General features: G+C 51.8%; 3 protein-coding genes across 20 annotated transcripts in view; 2 read left to right on the top strand and 1 right to left on the bottom strand.

Annotated features, from left to right (window-relative positions):
• The window catches only part of LRRC36 (leucine rich repeat containing 36), an 88,177-nt gene extending 67,670 nt beyond the window's left edge, over nucleotides 1-20,507 (top strand). The window contains exons 15-16 of one of the 3 annotated variants that reach the window (XR_016035829.1): nucleotides 2,078-2,210; nucleotides 15,939-20,507. Coding sequence is in view for 1 of the 3 variants with exons in the window: in XM_088830277.1 (XP_088686403.1) it covers nucleotides 2,078-2,124 (47 nt within the window). In the remaining 2 variants the exon portion in view is untranslated. Of the gene's footprint in view, nucleotides 1-2,077; nucleotides 4,312-9,406; nucleotides 9,543-15,938 lie in introns of those variants that run through there. The other 2 variants (XR_016035828.1, XM_088830277.1) reach the window with 2 other exon arrangements.
• ZDHHC1 (zDHHC palmitoyltransferase 1) lies at nucleotides 273-20,640 on the bottom strand. 16 transcript variants are annotated; one of them, XM_055412541.2, is made up of 13 exons: nucleotides 20,501-20,618; nucleotides 13,883-14,053; nucleotides 13,557-13,602; nucleotides 11,929-12,171; nucleotides 7,120-7,295; nucleotides 5,377-5,478; nucleotides 4,867-4,991; nucleotides 4,615-4,773; nucleotides 4,228-4,340; nucleotides 1,336-1,418; nucleotides 1,010-1,103; nucleotides 794-872; nucleotides 273-683 (listed from the first exon to the last, which is right to left on the bottom strand). In XM_055412541.2, exons 3-13 carry the CDS (start codon nucleotides 13,563-13,565, stop codon nucleotides 418-420), a joined length of 1,449 nt encoding a protein of 482 aa, XP_055268516.1. In that variant the 5' UTR covers nucleotides 13,566-13,602; nucleotides 13,883-14,053; nucleotides 20,501-20,618; the 3' UTR covers nucleotides 273-417. The 16 variants fall into 16 exon arrangements, 13 of the variants coding, with proteins under 13 accessions (XP_055268516.1, XP_055268515.1, XP_055268517.1 ...); XM_055412540.2 differs by having other exon boundaries at nucleotides 13,883-14,020; XM_055412542.2 differs by having other exon boundaries at nucleotides 13,883-14,047; nucleotides 20,501-20,567.
• Nucleotides 15,937-21,188, top strand: part of HSD11B2 (hydroxysteroid 11-beta dehydrogenase 2) — a 28,501-nt gene continuing 23,249 nt past the window's right edge. The window contains exon 1 of the mRNA XM_088830283.1: nucleotides 15,937-16,023. The gene's annotated coding sequence lies outside the window, so the exon portion shown is untranslated. The remainder of the gene's footprint in view (nucleotides 16,024-21,188) is intronic.

Genomic DNA, 21,188 nt, shown 5'->3' with positions numbered 1-21,188 from the left:
CTCTCCAATTGCAAACCCTATCTTCAAGAAAAATAACCTCCACTAGGGAGCTTCTAGGGCCTTCCCCAACCAGAAGCCTGGTACTTGAGTTTCTCTATATGACAATCTGGATGGCCACCCAATGTGGGGGACCCACCCCACCCTCTGCTCCTAGGCCAACAGGCAATGATGCGGCTCCAGGAGGGCCCATGAACCCTGTCATTAAGAAAGTGTGCACCAAGTCCGCAAAAGCATAAAAAAGTTTATTGGAGCATTACAGCTGGTTGGGCGGGTATTGCTGAGTAGTGGAGTGGGGGAGTGGGGCCGATCCCGCCGGCCCTTAGGGGCCCCTAAAGTGCACTCGGTGCGGCGGGGGTGGGGGTTTTGCATAGAGAGTCGGTCCCGCCGCTCCTCTGCCATCCCTGCTTCTCCGCCCAGCTAAGCCAGATCAGCCTCGGGGCCGCCCCGCACGCGGGGCTCACCGCTGCTCGGGCTCACGAAAACAGCGGGCGCACGCGCCTGCAGCGCCAGCCGGGGCTCTCGGGGCCTACCCACCGGGGCGGCCAGAGCGGCGCTGCCTAGGCGCGTCTGAGCCACTGGGATCTCGTCCAAGGACTCGGCAGACGCCGAGTGATAGGCTCCTGCAGGGCTGGCGTCCGCGGAATCAGATGATGAGCTGGAGCGGCGGCCAGGGGTCCGGGACCCTATGGGGTTGGAAGAGAATGTAAGACTAGGAGCTGCCACTCACTAAGGGCCCTACCTTTCCCTCCCTCGGAGCTCCCCGAGCAGATTCCGGTCAGGAAGGGGCGCTCACCCGGCAGCCTGGGCAACTGGGACTCTCGGTCCAAGGTCCCAGAGGTCGGTACCTTATACACGCGCCGCTTCCTCTTTTTCTGTAGAGACAGGGGGAAGCCTGAATAACACTTCCCCAGACCTCACCTCGCCAAAAGATGCGGAGGAGTGGAGAGGGGTAGAGGCTTCTTTCCCATTCCCCTCCACCTGGGCAGGAGCCCAGCACAGTCCCCCCTACCTGGGGTCGTATCCGGGGGGGCAGAGCGAGAGTCTCTGGGGAGGAGGGCGGTGGAGGCTCCACTTGACGGCGGGTGGCAAGGAATCGGGAGGGACTGAAGGGGAAGTGCGAGGGTAAGTGCTGGATGCTGCTGTTCCTTCAAATACCACCCTGTTGGAGGTTCTAAAATAAGCCTCCCTTCCTAGCTGGAAGGAGGCATTGATCTGTCCAAGGCCACGTTGGGCTGGACCAAGACCCATACCTTGGCTTTGGCCTAATTCCTTTCTCCCACCTCATTGCCACGCCAATGGGAGATGTGAGGTGGCCTTTGCCCAAGTTGCACTCACTTGGCATTCACTGCGGCAGGCCTGGCCTGGCCAGGGGGCTCTGGGCGCACAGGGCTGAAGGTCCGCATGTAGAGCTCCATCTCCTGGGGAAGGTGGAGGTGAGGGAGGCTGGGAAGCCAGGTATGAGTCCAGGGCCTCTGAGTCCTTAGGCCCACTCTGTCTAGGACACACCCCCTTACTGTTCTCTCTGGGAGTTGTGGGCCAAGAGGTCTAGAGCTGTTCTCTAGGCTTCCCAGTTATGCTGGGAAAACCCCAATGCAGAATGAGGCTTAAAACACCTGTGTTTGTACCTTACCCCATCCCCATTGTTTTCCTCACTTCAGTCAAATTCCACCTCCTCCCGGAAGACTCCAGCCTCATGGGTCCAATGTACCCGGTCTAGAGCTGTTCTGGCCAAGTGGGGGCAGGGCAAAGAGGGACTCAAAGAGGCCTCCTTCTGCTCCTGGCCCCTTCTAGCTCTTCAGTCTCTGAACCAACTTTTTTCCCTGGTTGGGAGACCCGGCACTTCACACACTCGCGTGTGCACCCGCGGCTACAAGACTACATGTAGGGATCCATGGCTCCCTGAGAGCTGAGTCCTCAGAGTACCAGACAGACACAATCTCAGCTGCTGGAGGGAAGTAGGGGGATGAGTGGTCTCCCCAACTTCTGATGGTAAAGGGAAGGCAATAAGTGGTGGAAAAAACAGTGCCACGGCCCCACCTGGGACCAGGCTTATGGGTGATTTCTCTGTCTTGTTTAGTTGCTGATCCTCGCAGTGACCATTGGAGCAGCAGACCCAACGCCTGAAAGTGAGGCCGGGAGGTAGCAGGAGTGGCCTGGGCTTGCACTCTAGCACGCAGCATGCGCCCCTGCCGCGCCTAAGAGAACTGCAGGTGAGGAAACAAAAGCCAGGAAAACGGCCAGAGATGGGAACCTAGTGGAGGATGTGGGGCGGAGCCAGGATGACGAGGCCCCGCCCCCATCTGTCTGGGGGCAGGGCACCGGACAGCTGTCGCTGGCTCGACAGTTGTTTCCATGGAGACCCAGGCGTCCTGACTAATGCAGAGAAGACACTGTAACAGCAACGCCGTCTCTAAAACAAGCCTATGTTTGGGGGCAACGGCTCCAGAGTGGGGCCCCTCCCGCATTCCTGCTCAGGGTGGGGGTGGGGAGGCTGCCTGCAGGACAGCCCTAGCAGGTCTGGGGGACGAGCCCAGCCAGTCACGGGTTGGCTACACAGATGCGGAGAAGGAGGCCCCAGGCAAGCCCTGTGTGCAACATCTGCTCAGGCTGGCCCTTTGGAGAGGACTGTGGGGGTGCCAGCCTGACAAGAGGAGCCTTGGGAAAGAGGAAGGGGTCAAAGCCCAGTCACAAGGACTGGGACATCAAGGTAATCCTTCCCCCACACATTTCCTCTTCACCAGTGTGGACTTCGTACCCCTCCAGGGCCCAGGAGAGAGGAGGCAAAGCCTACCCTGGTGCTCCTGGGGTCCAGAAGCGGAGGACTGAGGGCAGCAGTTGTAGAGGATCGTCCCAGAAGCCTGACGGGTCATAATGAGACAGGAGCTAGGCCCTAGTCAGCTGGGGAGGTTTGAAGGTGCCACCAGGCTGTCCCCATTCAAACTCCCCTCCTTATAGCTGTCCCTACAATCCTCCCTGAGGCCTTCAAAACATGCCCATTCCTGAATGGTATAATACATGGCACCTCTCCACCTCAGCTCTCCACCCTGCTTCCTCTGCGAAGGTCTCCCTCAGGTCATTTTCAGATGATATTAAGTGCCCTGGCTACTGGCACATCTAGCCTCAAAGCCTAAGCAGGCAGTAACCACAGAGTCAAGGCCCTGAGCCTTTGAGTTTGGGGATCCCAAGGCCAGCCCAAATGGGCACTGCTGTGAAGCTTGAAGTCTCCTGCCTACCTCTCTGAGCTTGTCTCCTCTGTGAAGTGGGGTGATGCCCACTTCTAGGATGGCTGCCACTGCGCTTACACGGGTTCAGGGCCCAGCACCAGGGCAGACAGTAGTGTGGCAGGGGTTGGGGGGAGGTTTCTCCACTAACAGCCATCACCCCCCGCCAGGCCTTCCCAGGCCTGGCAGCCTGGCCCACCCCATGGCAATGAGAAGAGGAGAGGTGGGGTCCCAAACCCTTCCTCAATCCACCCGCCAGCCTGTGTTTGTTTCCACTTGCCATGAGGACTTTGGATCCAGAACTCAGCCTTCCCAACAAGGCCTGCCTGGGCCCCCTGCCTTCCCAGTCCCTGGGGGCTCCAAGGACAGGACCACCCCACCCCCAGCTGTTGACCTCAGGAAGCCAAGGGGCGTGGGAATGGGGATAGGCTGAATAGCAGCTGGGCTGGCCAGGCCCCGAGCCTGGGCTGGAGGATTCCTGCTTCAGAGTGTGGAGACCTTAACTCTTCCTAGACCAAGCTTTTTAAATCTTTCTTGGCCTCAATTTGTTCATCTGCAACATGGGGATAGTAGCATGACCTTCCTCATGGACTGTTTCAAGATTTAAATGGGGTAATGGGTATAAAGGCTCAGGGTCACAGGTGGAGAGAACTGATGGCTCCATCCTAGTGACCCAGTCCTTGGTCCACCATCTCTTCTCCTTCAGCCCTACCCTGCCCACCTCCAGGCTTCCACTTTCTGTGTCCTCCAGCGCATGCTCGGAGCCTTTCCCCTGGGGTCAGGGAAATGCAGGGCTCCCTCTGGCTGTGCCCACACTTGAACAAGCAGGCACAAGCTTAGTACACACTTGCCCTTGCCCCTGCTGCCTCCAGCACCCATTACCCCAGCTGCTATTCCAGGCCTGCTTCCCTTTGCCCTGTCTTGTCATTGACTACTGGCTGCGTAGCCAAGCACCCCTCCCATACCCCTTCTCCCACTCCCTCAGCATTCTGGGACACTTCTGTACCTGAATGGGCCGCATCTTCGGGGGACATGACTCGAGCTCCCTGTTGGCCCCCTTTGCCTCCTGTGGTGGACGATGCTGCACAATGTACTCATAGGTGGTGAGCTTGTGCCACACTGAGGGGGTGAACATAGGGCTCAGTGTAATGGAAAAGGAAGGTGAACCTGGGGTTCAGAAGGTAAGGGAGGGTACCCAGCCACAGACTAAAACCCACTGTGTCCATAAACACTTAAGCCACAGAGTGAGACGAGTCACCATTAGAGAGCCAGCACCAGGAAGGGGCATAGTTTCAGGGCCCCACAGCCCAAACTGGGTAACTTCCTCCAGCTTAGGGACCCCATCCCCTGCGAGGCAGGTGTGGGTGTGTATGTGCGGTGGGGTGGCACTTACTGAGATAAATGTGGAAGCACAGCAGGTGGCCGAGCAGGGCTGTGGAGAGCAGGCCCAGAAGGATGAGTAGGGCAGCCAGAGCCAGGATGGCAGGAGCCTGCGTCTCCACAGGGGCGGCAGGCAGGAACACGAACCACACATCTGTGTGATTCTTCAGGACTGCAAGGCACGAGCAGACTGTGCTCAGCCAGGGCTGTGACCAGTGACCAGAACAGGCTAGGGGGTGGGAGTGGGCCTGGAACCCAGACTGACCTTCAAAGTGGTGGTTGGTGCGCAGCCGCATGGGGTTGACGAAGAACTCCACAAAGACATAAGTGGCCACCAGCACAAGCAGCAGGACGCCCAGTAAGGCAGATGCCACACTGTGTAGAAAGAGCCTGGGCCCAGCCACGGGCAGCTGTCAGCATCCAGGTGCTCCAGCCGGGCAAGGGCCCAGAACTCAGGAAGGCCAGGGGTTGGGAGGGGGAGCTGGGCCTCTGACCCCACAGCCCTAACTCCTCAGGAAGCCGAAGGCTTAGGGCGAAGGTGAAGATAGGCAGCTACTCCCAAGAGGCTCCCCACCTTTCCCTGGGCCAGGAGGAGAAAGATTCCAAGTCTACCCTCAGCCCTGTCAGGTGGAAGCCATGGACAGCCTCACCCTCAGACCAGCGCACAGGTCCCCCAAGTATCTCTCATCCTCGCCTGGCGCCATATGAAGGGGCCCTGGTCCACACACGTCAACAAGCATCCCCAGGCCCCCTGTGGCCCGGATCTGAGTCTCACCGGTAGTTCCTCTCGCCCACACAGTTGTTGAGCCACTTGCAGTGGTGGTCAAAGCCGCACACGCATTTGTTGCAGGCACTGCAGTGCTTGGAACGAGCACTCCTGCGGTGGGAGGGGGTACAGAGCGAACGCGGGCTCACCCCACCCGTCGTTGACCATCCGGGCCTGGGGGTTGCGGGTTCTGTGCCTGGAGCGGGTCACTCACCCGCCCCTAAGCGAGAGCAGAGCGCGTCTACAGGGAGCGCGCGCGCCCTCTAGTGACGGGCACGGTGGGGCGGGACACCTAGAGGAGACAGAGCTTCTGAAGAGGTGGGAGGCGCGGGCGGGAAGGGAGGTGTACCCGGGGGTGAGAGGAGTAGACAGCGTTATACTGTCCCCCTCTGGAACTATGCATATGGGTGATGGTGGTGTGAAATGAAAATGGAGGTTCCTTTCCAAGCAAGGACCCCCTTTGCCCAGTCAGGAGACAATGCAGGTATGGGGCCACATAGCAGAAGAGAACAAGGCTGCTGGACCCAGGGCTTGCATTGCTCTTCCTTACATCACCATTTTTTTGAGTCTGTGCTTCTCTGCCAGACTGTGGGAATTTTTCTGCCATTCTTCCAGAAAACTCCAGTCTATCTGGGATAAGCCAAAGGAGCCAAAGGGAGCAGGGCAGGCAGACATCTGGGTGAGCAGCAAGCAGTTCACGACAGGGGATACGATGAGTTGAGGCCAGGTTAGGGATGCAAGTGAATCTCCTTGCCCCAGGGAGGAACCCGGAAAGCCCAAAGGAGAGTGGAAGGGTAAGTTTCAATCCCCTTTCACATAACAGAATGGAGCCCTGGAACAGGCAGCAACTGCCAGAGCATCCACTGAGGAAAAGGACACTGACTGGTGTCTAGTGAAGGAAAGGACTCTCTGATGCCAAAGTCCTCAGTGTCTTAACGCCACTGGTTCTTTCTCTGTCCTATGGACAGAGCCCCTTCAACAAACTTCCTGAGTCTTAATATTAAAAGTTGGGGGGGGGGGAGCTAGCCTTGAACAATACCCAATACCAGATCCCCTTCTTAAAGCTGAGAGACTGGGATGCTCCAGGGAAGGGCCTAGGGGGGCAGTCTGGACCAGCCAAAGGGTTTGGGCTCTGTACATTCTAACCCCTCAGTGTGGCCTGGAGTAAGTCACTTGGCTTCTCTGGGCCTCAGAGTTGTGCATAAACAAGGATAACAGTATTTCGGCTCCAGCTCCAGGCAGGCTGGGTTGTGAATCTGGCTCTGCTGCCCAAGAGCCATATGACCAACCTCAGCCTTTCGGTGCACTGGATTCTTCCTCTTCTGTGAAGTGAGAAAGATGTTACCCACCCTTTGGGGTGGTTGTTCATAAGCACTTAGCACATGATAAATACTTGGGCGTTAGCTTCTGTTAGTTCCCCTCCCTGCCCATACCTGGGGATGCTAGTGAGAGAAGGGGGTGGTTACTGGAAGAGTTAGTCACTAGCAATGTTTATAGCAGTGCCAAACATTTCCTACTTTAACTGATGGAAATGCTATTCCTCATCTTCTGCTTCCAGGCACCTTCTCCTCACCTTCTCCTTCACCCAGTTCTCTGTCACTCCACCAAGATTCTTGACTGTGTGAAATACGAGGGTTCTGAGGCTTCAGGACAACTGTAAAGCCTGGGCATGCCCCTGTCTGCCTTGAGCTCCCGCTGGCAGTTCCCTGGGCTCACTCATTGGCCACACACACCCAGTCCACATGCACTCACACATCCACGTCGCACAAGTTGCAGTGTAGGTCTTCAATGACGTGTGCATGTTGGCTGCGGTTGAAGATGGGCAGAGGCCCTGCATAGCTCTTGTCCCGCACATTGGCATCTGCTGGATCGATGGAAACAGCAGTCAGGTGCACCACGAGGTGACCAGCAAAGATGGCGCCCATGCACTGGCCCAGCAGGTTAAAGACTCACTCCACACTGCTGGCTGAGAGCCCACCCCTGCTTCCTGTGGCCAAAGAACTGTTCTCTACCTGTATGCAATTCCCCAGTGCAGAGACTGCCTGTGCTACCTCGTATCTCCAATCCCCCAAGAGCCTCCTTGTCAGACATCTCTAGCATACCTGTGCCCTAGATGGAAGAACAGAAAGGCTATCTGGTAATGGAGCTCACAACCCAGCACTGCTGCCATTGAGGAGACCAACTACAGGGCCTTGGCTCACTGCCCCAGACGTGGTGCAGACCCTGGCTGGTCTTATCTCAGAATCTGACCTGGCTTCAGATTCTGAATGGTGAAATAAGACTGAAAGAGATCATCCTCCAAGGTTGAAGGACCCAAAATATAAGTTCTAAGCTCATTTATCTTGTTTCTGGGAAGGATGCAAACATCCCCTCCCAGAAGCCAGGCCAGCTGGAGAATCACTTGCAGACAGAGCCTCATAGACCCACAGCCTCCCTAGTCTAGAGTTCAGGTACTCGGAATCCTGGGGCTGAATGTCTGGGATGGCCTGAAAATGTTTAAGGGCTGGCTAGTGGGCACATGGCAAATTCCTGAAACACAGATCTTCCAGGATCTATCTGCTCAGCAACTGAACCAAAGGCTGGGCACAAGTATGCTGACAACTTACTGCAAAGTGAATGTGTAAAATCTACAAATAGATTCCACCCAGTCAGCCATCCACCCTCCATCTAGTTATTCATCCACCCATCTGTCCTTTTGCTAGCCAGTCAGATATTTCTCCATCATTTATCCTCTATCCATCAGCTGTCCAACCTCCATTTTTCTTCCTCCTCCCAGCAGCCAAATTTTCTTACACATCTCCAGGAGCCAGGCTCCACCCTAACAGGCTGTACCAGAGCTGACAGAGACAATCCTGTGGCCCACCACAACCTCTCTATCCCTACAACCCTGGCTCTGGATCAGGCCTTCACCTCTAGCTTGGGCTATTCCATAGTCTCTGGACTCTGCTCCTCCTGTCTGGGTCCCCTTGAGTGTACTCTTCACTTGGTCCCAAAGTGAGCTCTGAAGAGCTTAAACTTAAGGCCTTGACTGCTTAAACTCCTGCAGTGGCTTTCAATGGCTCTCAAGCTAAAGTTTACTCTTCAGGTTCAATGCTCATGGCCCCTTTCATTCTGGCTCCTCTCAAACCTCTTGGTATTACCAACCATTACTCCTCACTATTCCAGCCTCTTTTCAGACACACTGAATGTGGGCAAACATTTAGTTTCCTGCCTGCTTCAACACTTCTCCTACCCCCCACCCCCTGGTTCATTCATTCAACTATTTACTGAGGTCTTTCTCTACATCAGGCATTGAGGCATATGGCAGGAACAAACAGACTTGGTCCCCTATCCCCAAGGAGCCCACAGTCTTGCAAGAAACACAGATGTTAATCAAAGAGTAGGTTTTGTAACTGGGTGACCTCATCTAGTCAAAAGGGATATGAAAAGCTTCCCTGAGGAAGTATTATGTCAGCTGATACTTAGAGTGGCACAGGAACCAGCAGGAAATATAAAGAGGAAAGGGGGCCTGGCTGGGTGCTGGGAGCAAGCAGAGCCCCAAATAACAGGGTGGCTGATGTGTAGTTCCAGCTCAACTCGTTGGTGCCATGCCAGAAAGAGAGGCTATGTCACCAAAATTTGGCTTTTCAAAACCAGAAATCTGGATATATGAGGCATCTCATTTTTTTAATTTTTAAAATTTTAAAATGCTAACAAGGAAACAAGTAATTTTTAAAATATACCTGCTGAAGAAGCCCTTCAGATATGTCTATTTAGTGTGTTCATTATCACTCAATTAAATAAAATCTATAGGCCAAACTGGCCCATGGACTGCTAGTTCTTGACTTCTGACTTAGCTGGGTATTGGGGCGGAGAGAGGAGCTAAGGGCTTCCACAGAGACCAGTGTTGTCACAACAGAGAACAACGGAGGAAATAAAATAAGATTCTGGGGAAATGGGCAGAGTCCAGAATGTGGAGAGCCTTGAGGATCTTGAACCTTATGGCAGGAAGAAGCCATTAGAGGGTATTAGTAACTTTATCATTTTTGTTTTTTGAAAGGGCACTCTGGCTGCAGAGATAGAGACAGACTGGCTGGAGTGACAGCATGTGCAGGGAGACCTGTTTGGAGACAAAATGGTCATCTAGGTAAGACAGGCCGGAGAAGGCAATGGCAAGCCACTCTGGTACTCTTGCCTAGAAAATCACAGGGACAGGGGAGCCTGGTGGGCTGCAGTCCATGGGGTCGCTACTAGTCGGACACGACTGAGCGACTTCACTTTCACTTTTCACTTTCACACATTGGAGAAGGAAATGGCAACCCACTCCAGTGTTCTTGCCTGGAGAATCCCAGGGACGGGGGAGCCTGGTTGGCTGCCGTCTATGGGGTCACACAGAGTCGGACACGACTGAAGTGACTTAGCAGCAGCAGCAGCAGGTAAGACAGGCAGTTGGCAGTGGGAAGAAAAGAGGGAAAATACAATACCTTTTAGGAGACAAAATCAACAGGACCTGATGACTGACTGGATATAGCTGATGAAGGGAGAGGGTGGAGCCAAGAATACCTAGCGAGGCCAGGAGGAAGGAAGGCGGGGAGCTGAGAGCAATAGAAGTACATTTGGGCCCCTGATGATGTTGGTCTACATGGCCCTCCTCCTGCACCCACATTCTGCTGAATGAGTCCCTACCCTCTTATTTACCAAGTGACGATCTCCACACTACTAGGCTTTCCTCCAGTTGGAAGCTGAGCACCGAGAACTGGGGCCCTGTGTTCTCATCCTTGCAACCCCAGGGTCCAGGCCAGTTCTAGGCACAAGGTGAGTGCCTGGTACACACAATTACCCTACTTCATTCTTCAGGGGCCCTAAGGGAGCCTGCAGAAGGAAGGTAGCTTTGATGGGAGGACAGAGAACCATTCAGACCAAAAAATGGGAGTGCCAAACCAGGTGGTTCTGTGAGCCTCCAACATTGCCCAAAGCAGTAAATATGGAGAAGACAAAACCCTCAAACCATCCCACTTGCCTCTGAGACAGGCTGCCTGGGCAGTCCTTCTGGCCTCACTGGATACCAGCTATGTGACCTCAGGAAGTCGTTTAATCTCTCTAAGCCCCAGTTTCTTTTTTTTTTTTTTAAAGTCAGGGGAACACCTTCCTTACAGATTATTATGAGGATTGAATGAGATCATCCATGTACAGGGTTGGCACAGTACCTGGCACATATAGGTGCTCAATAAATTCTAGTTACTCGTGTTTACTGTTATTTGCTCTAATTCTACTCACTCCAGACCACGTGGTTATTAATCAGGTACCTTGATGGCAGAAACCCAGGTAGTCTTGAGTAAGTGGTGTAGCCATTCCAGGTCATGGGAGGAATGTCCCATGAAGCATTCTACTTAATAGTACTGAATAAGCCCTGTGGGTTACCTCAGAGAAAGTCTAGTTTTCAGAGTTGAGGACTAGGTCCTGGGTCCCAGTGAACCAGGAAGTCCCCCTGTGACACTGCTGGCATCTGAGACCAACAACCTTCTCTAGAGTCTTTCTCCACTCACCTGCCCTTGTCACCTACCAGCCAAGTACTCTATGGTTTCCCAAGAGAGCATGCTCACATTCATGGCTCATACATTCTGGTGCTCACACACACATCGGGTGTGCTCCCTGTCCCCTGCCTGGGAAGCAGGCAGGATTCTTCCTATCAGACAGAGGAGGAGGCTGAGATGTGCAGTTGGCAGAAGCTGTTCAGCCTTGTGCAGCCCTGCAAGGGCTGAGTTGAAGGGTACTGACTCTACACCTGAGACTTTCAAATTCATCCCTGTTAACTCCTTTAGCTCACCCTAGGCTACCTTCTTCCAGAGGCCCAAGGAATCGTCTCCACAAAGCATACACACCAGGGCACATTCTCATGGGCACCCTCTGGACTGGGGCACATAGCCACATGCTGCACCTTAATCCTCTGTTCCTGGGGGTTATGGCCAGGGCAGGGGCAGTCACATCACCAAGCTCAGGCGAGTGCATGTTTGTCACAGTTCCCAGGAGTTTCCAGGGCATCTTTATCCCTCCTCTTGTTAATTCAACCTTCCTTACTCTAAAAGAATCTGATTTATAAAATCAATGAGCTCCTAAACAGTCCTGGGTATGGCATAATCATCTCTGTAAATAAAACCATATTTTAAATATACCAGGAATTAATATATAAAGGAAGCTACCATGATTCTTTCCAAAAAGTGAAAAATGATTTCATAAATGGAACATCTCTTTCATCCTTCGTTGAGCTCTGGATACAATTAGCTTAAAGGGAGCTTTAAGGTTCTCATCTATAACTGCTCTTGTTGCACCTCAGTTGATGAGGTTCCCATCTGTGTGGGGCTTTCAACACTCCAAGGTTCATTAGGTTTTTCCCTCATCCAGTCAGACAGAGGGGTCAGATGGGTGTTGGAGGCCAGCAGGTAGGCAGCTTGACCCTGAGGCAGAGACGGGGCCCCTTTGCATTGTCTGAGGCTCTGGAACCCAGCTTCAGGCCTTGCCCATGTCCCTCCATCCACTGTCTGCACTCTCCCGTGTACCAGCCCCATACTTTCCCAAGGATACAGCATAGCCAGCAGGCACCCAGTGGTGAGGCAGGAGGGGAACTAGGACCCCAAAGCCAATCACAGCAAAGAAGAGGTACAGCAGCCAGGCCACAATCTGGAGTGGGTGCGGGGGCCAGCTCCACCCATTCCGGCGGGACCGCTGGCCCTGCAGCTCCGGGGAGGGTCCGCTGGCCTTTGCAGGTGCGGTCCACACATTCTTCTCAGGGGCTGTCTTGTTAGAGGGCTTGTTGCAGATGTTCATCTCCAGAGGGAGAAAGAGTAGAGACAGCATTAGCCTGAGGAGGCCCAGGCTGGAGCCCAAAGCCCCATGCCTGCAGTCAGGTTTCAGCAGGAGGGGCAGGCTGGAATGTGAAGCTCTCTCCCAGTTACTCTGCAGGGGAATCCAGGACCGTAGCATGAGGAGCCTGATAGTGAGGGGAGGATGGCAGTAGAGTGCTGGCCTCAAAGCCCCAGAGCAAGCTCTGGCCCCAGCCCTAGCCAGGACAAGGTAGGAGGGTCCAGGGTTTGTTTAGGACACAGTGTGACTGCCTGTTACTCAAAGTGCTCTGTTTCCACAGCCATCAAAATTAAACCCAATAAGACATGTTCTCATCTGGTAACAATATCAGGCTGGAGCCAGAGTGATGAGAACACATACTGATTCTGTTAGGATTAGTCACCTCTGTCCTGAGGCCCAAATGCAAGTGTCAGAGAGGGCCCCTGGACTCTCTGCTAAGGGAAATAGGGAGTGGAAGTACTCAGGAGAGGGATCTGGCCTCTGGCCCTAGCAAACATATACATGCTCTTCAAGGACTGGGGGACCCTGAACCATCTCCCCTTTGCCTCAGATAAGCTGCCCAGGCTCTTGGCTGAAGAGAAGACAGCACACGAGAGAGGGGAGGATTCCTCACTGGTTCTCTCCAGCAGTGGAAATGACCATGTATCTCTAAGTAAACCTGGGCCTAGTGCAGTGAGAACAAAAAGGTGAGCTGATGCCTTTTGACTCACTTGAGGGAGCTCAGGGAAAGACAAGCATTGTCCAGAGCCAAACCACCAGATGGCAGCACTCTTCCACCCCCATCCCACCATCCCTCAGCCCAAGAGCTGACCTGGTTGTCAAAGGATACGTGCAGAGCAGACAGGTGGGCCAAATATTACAGGAAAAAGAGCCCGACCCCCAGTATCTTCTGAACCTGAGGTGAAACCAGAGGCTGGGCAGGCAGTGCCCCACTTGGGTGGACAGGCCAACTCGGAGCTCTTGATGGGAAGATCAAAAACCCCTGGCAACTGGACTCTCCTTTCAGGAGCCCATGCCTTTTGGCCAGGGAGTTTGACTAAGACAAAGGGTATGGCAGGACCCTTTCCCCCACCAGTACATCTGCCTATAATACCTTCCTCACTTCTCAACTCAACAAAATGTGACTTGATCTTCAGAGTCCACTGCAAGCACCACCTCATCCAGGAAGCTTTCCTTGATGCTCCAAGTGAATCAGGGGGTCTTCGCACTCAGTTTTTACTGGGCAAGTCACTTTGCCATCTCTATGTCTACCCCCCTGTTATGCCAGCTTCCCCTAAGGGCAGCAATGGTACTGTGATTCATCCACTTCTGTTCCCCCACATTCCCTCCCCCAAACATGCAGAACATACCTTGTACATAGGAGGTGCTCAGTAATGTTTGCTGACTTGAAAACATCTGAAATAAAAGGAAATATGGGCACAGTCAATGATGTGAAATCCTGACCCACTCAAAGCCTCCTGCCCTGTTCTGCCCTGCCTTCAATCTGTATAGTCACCAGGCACCCATACCCACACCCCATCTCCCCCCACCCCATGGCTATTACCCTAACTGCCAAACATTCACACTCAACCACTCTGCCCTTCACACAACCCAGGGCCCAGGGCCTCCTGCAAACCAAACCTGGAGATTCTCAAAGCTAAATGGAGTGACCCCAGTTTTTTCCCAGGGACTCAACTGGAATCCTTTGGTCATTTGCTTTGTCTTCAGTAAAAACCAATGAAAGGTGGGAAAAGAACCCCAGCTTTGGAGGAAACAGATCTAGATTCAACTCCTGGTTCTTTGCTTACTAGCTGAAGAGCTTGAGTTTCTTCATCTGAAAAACAGGGGTAGAGATGCCCACCTAGGGCTATATACAGATCAGTAACACGCATTGACACACAAATGCTCCCTAAATGGTAGACATTATGATTACCCTTAAATAGCCCTCTGGAGATCCTCATCTCTCCAGACTGAGGAGGCTACTACATCTGATATCCTATGAGGTTTTATGAGGTTTATGCCCAAAGTGATGGGGTTGATTGAAGTTGCTTTCTTAAGTCAGTAGTCCCAAGGAACACATTGTCAGAGCTGAGCCACTGGGTTGTCATTCTAAACTTCTCAGCTTTGATCAAAGATGACAAAGATGATCAAAAAGCTGACATCACTTTATTTGGAAGGTCCCAAAAGATAACAAATCTTTGTCCTTGATTTTTGGAAACAAAGGTCATCAGGTCAAGCCCAATGAATAGTTGAGCTGGGCAGTTCTGCTCAGGAAGACAAATCTTTGTAGCTCCAACATAGGTTCTCTGGTGATCCAACAGGGCAACTTCTTTGAAGGGAACCCATTAATCAGGGCCCCTAAATCCTGACTTTCTCCTTGCCATCCTCACTCCTGAATAGCCCTACACCTTGAGATAGTTTATAAAGAAAGAAGCAGAGGCACACGGCTGGCTGACATGTCCCCACTGCTTGAGTGGGCTGGCAGTGGCCCCAGGCAACCCCCAGTGCTTCTGTGTCCTTGATGCCTGAGGCAGGAGAAGTTACCATTTGAGGCCAGGGGCCTACCAGCAGCAGCCTTGGAGACTGCTCTGATTCCAAACCCCAGTACCCTTGGCCCAGAGAGGTACCACTTGTATGAGACTGTGGATAGAGGGATGGTGCTATTGGGTCTAAGTCCCCTGCAGAAGTGGCAGCACTCTAGAATAGACTGAGCTGCCCAGGTGGCATGCCAACCCAGGTCTGAGCCAACTCACTCTTAACTGATGACATTTTCCCTTATGGAGCTGGTGGCCACAAATTATTTTGACCCTCCCAAAAATTGTATTAAAAGGGCTCTGAGGTAGGAGAGAATAGGAGATAGGGCTTTAAGCATGGATGGAACTAACCACTGTCATCAGACCCAGGGACTTTTCTGGCTATCTTTCCCCTCTCAGCACTTCCCTAGGAGATCAGACTAAAAGACGTGTCATCCTGCTCCCAGACATGGCCAGCTTGTGCACTCATGTCTTGGCCCAGCCCCCTTGTGCACTAAAGATGTAAACACATATGAGACCAGGTTCTTGCCCTCAGAGGACTGTTTCTGCAGGCCCAGACAGACCCAGACAGACCCAGACAGATATCAGGGAAGTGGGTGAATGGGTATTTTGGCAGCCTAGTATGACAGGACACAGAGTGGATGGGTTTGGGGTCAGAGAGCAAGATTCACAGAGAGAGAGAGAGAGAGAGAGAGAGAGAGATGAGCCCTGGGAAGTTGCAGGGTCTGATCCTAGGTTGAAACCAAGTCCCCCTAAAATCAAGTTCCCTTACTGAAATTGTGATTAATCTATATAAAACTTTGCTCCCTTTTGAGTCTCCTGTAACTTCAATCTTGTGCTAACTGAAAACTAAACCAGAGTCATATGACTAAAATTACTGAAAACATGTACTAAAATGGCTACTACAGATGTCATCATCAACACAGAAACTCTGGTTTTCTCTCCAGTGTAAGATGAACTAACAGATCCCTGTGCCATGGACCACCTGGATAGAAAAATCATAAACCAGAGACTAGAATACTCCGGAAACTACGATTAAGACATGTCACAAAAATGTCACAAGATGATGATTAATCCCAGCCTCTTTGTTCTTCCCCTTAAAAAAAAAAACAAAACCCTAACTCAAAGACCACAGTGGAGTGAACCCGAGGCATATCTCCCACTCCCTCGCTTGGCTCTCACTTCCTGCAATAAACCCTGTACTTTCCTTCACCACAGCCCGGTGTCAGCGGATTGGTTTTGCTGTGTGTTAGGCAAGTGGATCCAACTTCAGTTTCGTAAGAAGGTGATGACAGAAGGCCAGGTGAGTAAGCTTAGGTACTACTAAAAGAGCCATGGGGAGTCACAGAAAATTTAAACAGGGGAATTGACATAAAGGTGATGGGTGTTTTAAAAAGCTTTCTATTCACAGTGGGAAGGAGGGCATGAGCAAGAAGAGAATGGAATTGGGGGAAGTGACACCACAGCAGACTGGCCCAGGGAGGGCAATCACCCAGCAGCCCAGTGCTTTGGGAGGAGATGGGCGGGAGGTGGGGGTGAAGCCCACAAGTTCCTCACTGCCTGCCCGATGACCCGCTGCATCTTTGGTGGACTGGCAGGTATGTGGACCTTGATAAAAGATTCTCAAGTACCTTCAGCTGCCGTAGAACAAACCACAGAGTTAAGTTGGTGGAGACAGAAAGAAGGCAAGAACAAAGAGGTCCCATGGAGCGTTAACAACCATAGGTAGTCGCTGGCCTGGTAAGCCCAGGGCTTACCTGGCTTCTGAGGTAGGCTGAAAAGGGCTATGCAGGTCTCTCCCTGTCCCAACAATGTGAAGGCCATTGCTGTGATGACAATAATCTTTATTAACCTTCATTTGCTAAAAGCCTAAAATAGCATTTGCAAAATAATGTTAGGCTACTTTAACTCATATGCCTAATTTAAGTGAGGAAAATTTTACCATTTCAAGTTCTCATTATGAACTAGAGAACAGTTACCTGACTGGTTCACTTCCCTCTTGCCCACCTCTGCTCCCACCAAAAAAATATTTAGGAATGTTGTTCTGAGATTCATGAATAGTGCTGTCAAAAGAACCAGACTGAGCTGAAAAGAACTAGCCCTGGAGAGGCTGTAGGCATCCCTGCATTTCTGCAAGATGTCTGAGAATTTCAGGAAAGAATCTACTTCATTACTAAAGAGGGTTTGTTGGCGGAGGCCACAGAACTGGATGGGTAGAGTGACGGGATCAGAAGAGAGGTGACAGGGCCAATGTGGAAGGCCTGGAGAACTGAGTTACCAACAGGGAGAAACACGTTGGAGCAACAGAAATGGGTTAGGGCTGGAGACAGAGCCTGCTTCTGGTCCCTGCATAATGCTCACAGATTGAGGAAACCGGCTGGCGAATTTCACAAAGTTGTCACTTTGGATCACTCCTTTATTTTTCAAAAAGGTTAGCTGGAAAGCAATTTGGTAATGTCTACCAAATTTGAGGGGGCTTCACATGTGTCACTAGGGGTAAAGAACCCACCTGCTAATGTAGGAGACATAAGAGACTCAGGATCAATCCCTGGGTTGGGAAGATCACCTGGAGGAGGGCATGACAACCCACTCCAGTGTCCATGGAGAATCCCCATGGACAGAGGAGCCCGGTGGGCTACAGTCCATGGGTCGCAAAGAGTTGGACACGACTGAAGAAACTTAGTGTGCGCATGCGCGCACACACACGCGCGCACACACATGCACACACGCACCAAACTTAAGAACACATATACCCTTGGGCCCAGACATTCCATTTATAGGTATTTATCTTATACAGATGCTTATAAAGTGCACAGAGATTCATTGCAGTCATGTTGGTAATAAGAAAGGACCAAAAAAACCAATATAAAAAATATATATGGCACATCCACACAATGGAATGCTACATAACATCAAAAATGAGGGATGAAATGACTTTTGATACACAGTTAAGTAGAAGCTGAAACTCCAATACTTTGGCCACCTGATGTGAAAAGCTGACTCATTTGAAAACACCCTGATGCTGCGAAAGATTGAAGGCAGGAGGAGAAGGGGACGACAGAGGATGAGATGGTTGGATGGCATCACCGACTCAATGGACATGAGTTTGGGTAAACTTTGGGAGTTGGTGATGGACATGGAGGCCTGGCGTGCTGCAGTCCATGGGGTTGCAAAGAGTTGGTCACGACTGAGCGACTGAATTGAACTAAGTAGAAAAGCAAGATGTGGGATGGTTGTAGAGTGAGTGTGCTTACCAGTAAGTGAAAACCAAGGTGGATGGATAGATATATACATTCCTATATGCACAGCTTCCCTCTGGAAAGAAATGCAAGAAGGCAAACACACAGGTGGCCTGTGAGAAGGAGATCTAGTGACTAGGGATGAGAGAGATCTGTTTTTACTATGTACTCGTTGGTGCTGTTTGGATTTTTTTTTTCACCATGTGCGTATACTACTTTTGAAACAAAAAGTCAAATAAATAATTGAAGGGTGTCATCTCTTACCCTCCTGGCCCCAATGGGCTTCCATGTGGACCAAATGTGCATGTGTGATCTAGAGCGTAGTATTGCACCAGACAAACAAGGAAATCCTGCCTAACAGCCATGCAACAAAAGAGCACTTAGTTGTAGTTCAATGCTTTCTCATTCTCAAAAGCAGTTCTGAGTTGTTCAGCTGAAGAGCTCCCTATGAACTGTTGGGGGTTTTGTCCAAGCTGGAATCAGACAACCAGGCGGCACGACAGAAGAGCAGCCGGGCAGGACCTTGCTCCAGTTTTTGGCTGAAGGTCAGCTAAGCTTCCTGTGACTCCAGAACCCAAAGGGAAGGTGCACGCCACAGGAAGTTTTCACTCCCAACAAACTTTTCTTTTGCTAGAGGATTTATGGTTGCGTATGTGTGCTTTTCTGTGGATGTTTCAAAACAAGTTTTCCGTTTTGTTTTTTTCCCCTAGGATCTACTTTTAAACCCATTTTCACTGAGATCTGACAAATGCCCAATTTAACCACCTAAAGGAGGGGCTGAAAAGAAAATGCTGTATGGTTCACACTGTTTTACAGCAAAAAAATGTCATTTATAAAAAACACTTTCAAGGGGCAAGTGCTTTGTTTATTAGAATTCCCCATAGGTGCCAGAGAAGTCTCTGGCTTAAAAATTCTGGGAAGTGCTTATGTGAATAAGAGACACACATCACAGAAACTCCCAGAAAATAAATTGGAGCTTCAGGCCTGTCTCATAGACCTCTCCAGTCATTGGTCTCAGATGTGGCTGGGCTGCTCACATCAACAACATGCAGAAGTCTGATGCTAAGGCAAGAAAAGCTTGAAACCTTAGTCATTTCTGAGTTGACGTGGTCTGCAAACATTTCCTGTGCCATTTTCCTCCTGAAGCAATCACTGCAAACTGTTTGGGCTTCAAGTTAAACCAAGGAAAGAGGACAAGAAGAAGGGAGCAACATGGAGCTGAAATAAGGCCAATGAGCAGAGGCAAGGGTTGTTGGTTTTAACCAGGAAATCAAATCCCATGATTGTGGAAGCAAGCCTTGAGGAACACCCACCAAGAAACAGTCATTTAGAACAAAGTTGTGACAGAACAAAGTAAGAAAAACAAAACAAAACCTGACTAATTAAGTACCAATGTTGCTTTTATTGAATCTCATGGTGATGATCTGTTTATAAACCCGTCTCCCGCTGTGAATCACCAGTTTTCCAAAAACAGGGACCACCCCTTACTCATCTCTAAATCCAACTCTCCTTCAAGAAGGGAAGTTAAGCCACTTCTTACCATTTCTGCTGCCATCACTCTATTCCAAGCCCCAATCATTGCTCCCCTATAGTGTCTCAACAACAATAACCATTGCTAGCCATTTAGAAGGCACTTATTCTGTGCTAACGCTTTAAGTGTTTTGATGGAATCTGCTTATTATCCCTCACAACTCTCTGAAGTAGGTCCGATCATTTCAAATTGTTCTCATAGGCCTCTCTAGTCATCGGTCTGAGATGCGCCTAGCCCCTCACTTTCTCTCTCATAAACAACATGCAGAGCAATATGCCCCTTTCACAGATGAGGACACTGAGGCTCAGAGAGACTAAGTAAGTTCTAGGAGGCACAGCTACACTGGCAGAACTAGGATGGCCCTCAACTGACTTCCTGGTATGCCTTGTCACAACCACATTGCCCACAGCAGCCAGAGTGAGGTGAGATTTTCAAAACTTAAAAACACATCAGAACTCCTCAGTGGTTTACTCCTCCTGCCAGGATAAAGCTGAAAGCTCCACCACGTCCTTCAAAGTGCCCCTCACCCTTTCTGTTCCTCTGTACCTGCTGCCTCCAGATCTTTGCATTTCCTTTTGCCTCTTCCAGAAACACCCTTATCCTGATCTCAATGCTGACTCTCAACCTTAGATCTTGGCTTAAAGGTCACATGAGAGAGGGGATCCTCCCTGACCTCCCTGCATTTCAGCACTAGACTATTTAACCTGACCTGAAATCACTTTAGTGGTGTATCTGGCGCCTGCTCCCCCAACCCCCGCCCGACCCCTTCTTAACACAGCCGGTTCTGGAGAACTACGGCGTCCTCTCTGGAGCCCTTGGTGGCCCCGCGCCTGGCAAAGAGCCTGGCACATAGCAGACGCTCAGTGCAGATCTGTGAACCTGATGAATACTAGAAGGAAGCCGGGCGCCCTGCCCAGGACCTGCAGCCCAGGCCGCGCGCGGGCCCCAGGCGAAAAGCTCTGCCCCCGTGGCTCAGCTTCGAGGTGAGAACTGCACAGGGGGCTCCTCACCTGCGCGTCGTCGGCCGAGCCTGATCGGCCCTGCCAAGGTCACTCAGCGGCTCAGCCCCAGCGCCCGGCGGTCCACCCACCCCAGAGCGGCTTCGCTTCAGACTCTCACGGTAGAAACGGTCCTTGGGACCGGGCGGCGGTGCGCCCCGGATCGGAGCCCCATCTCTGGACGCGAGGCGGAGGTTAGGCCCGCAAGTCCTCCGGCTCCGACTCAAGCGGGCTGGCCGGGCCAGGCAGACGCTGGCAGGGCCGCGTCCGGCGCTGGGCCCGTTCCCCTGGCAACGGCGTGGGCTACGGCGCCCCACAGCGGCCAAACCGCGCTGCGTCACATCGCGCTGGCACCCAGGCTCGGGCGGGGCTCGCCGGGACCCCCTGGCGCCCCATTCTCCATTCCTTTTCAACATCCTTCCTCAAAAACACTTTTCTCTACCCGCAATCCACTGCTCTCTTCTCGAAATCCTAACTTGTTCCGTAAGCGTTCCACTGCAGTTTCTCCCCTAAGCCCATCACTCTTAGGGAGACCCTCAGCCAGCCTGCACACTTTAATGAGAGTATGTGCTGGGCACTGGACGTACCCTGGGGAATACCCACGAGATCCCTGCCCTTCAGGGAGATAACAGGCTAAGAGGAATACATATCTAAAAGCAAATAAATATGAAGCTGGTCCGTAATATAATGTGTGAAATAT

Source organism: Moschus berezovskii, chromosome 22, assembly GCF_049115385.1.
Source record: "Moschus berezovskii isolate FMDL1 chromosome 22, NW_MosBer_1.0, whole genome shotgun sequence".
Classification (NCBI taxonomy): Eukaryota; Metazoa; Chordata; class Mammalia; order Artiodactyla; family Moschidae; genus Moschus; species Moschus berezovskii.
Note: the sequence above shows the minus strand (reverse complement) of the source record. Positions and strands in the feature narration are given on the sequence as shown.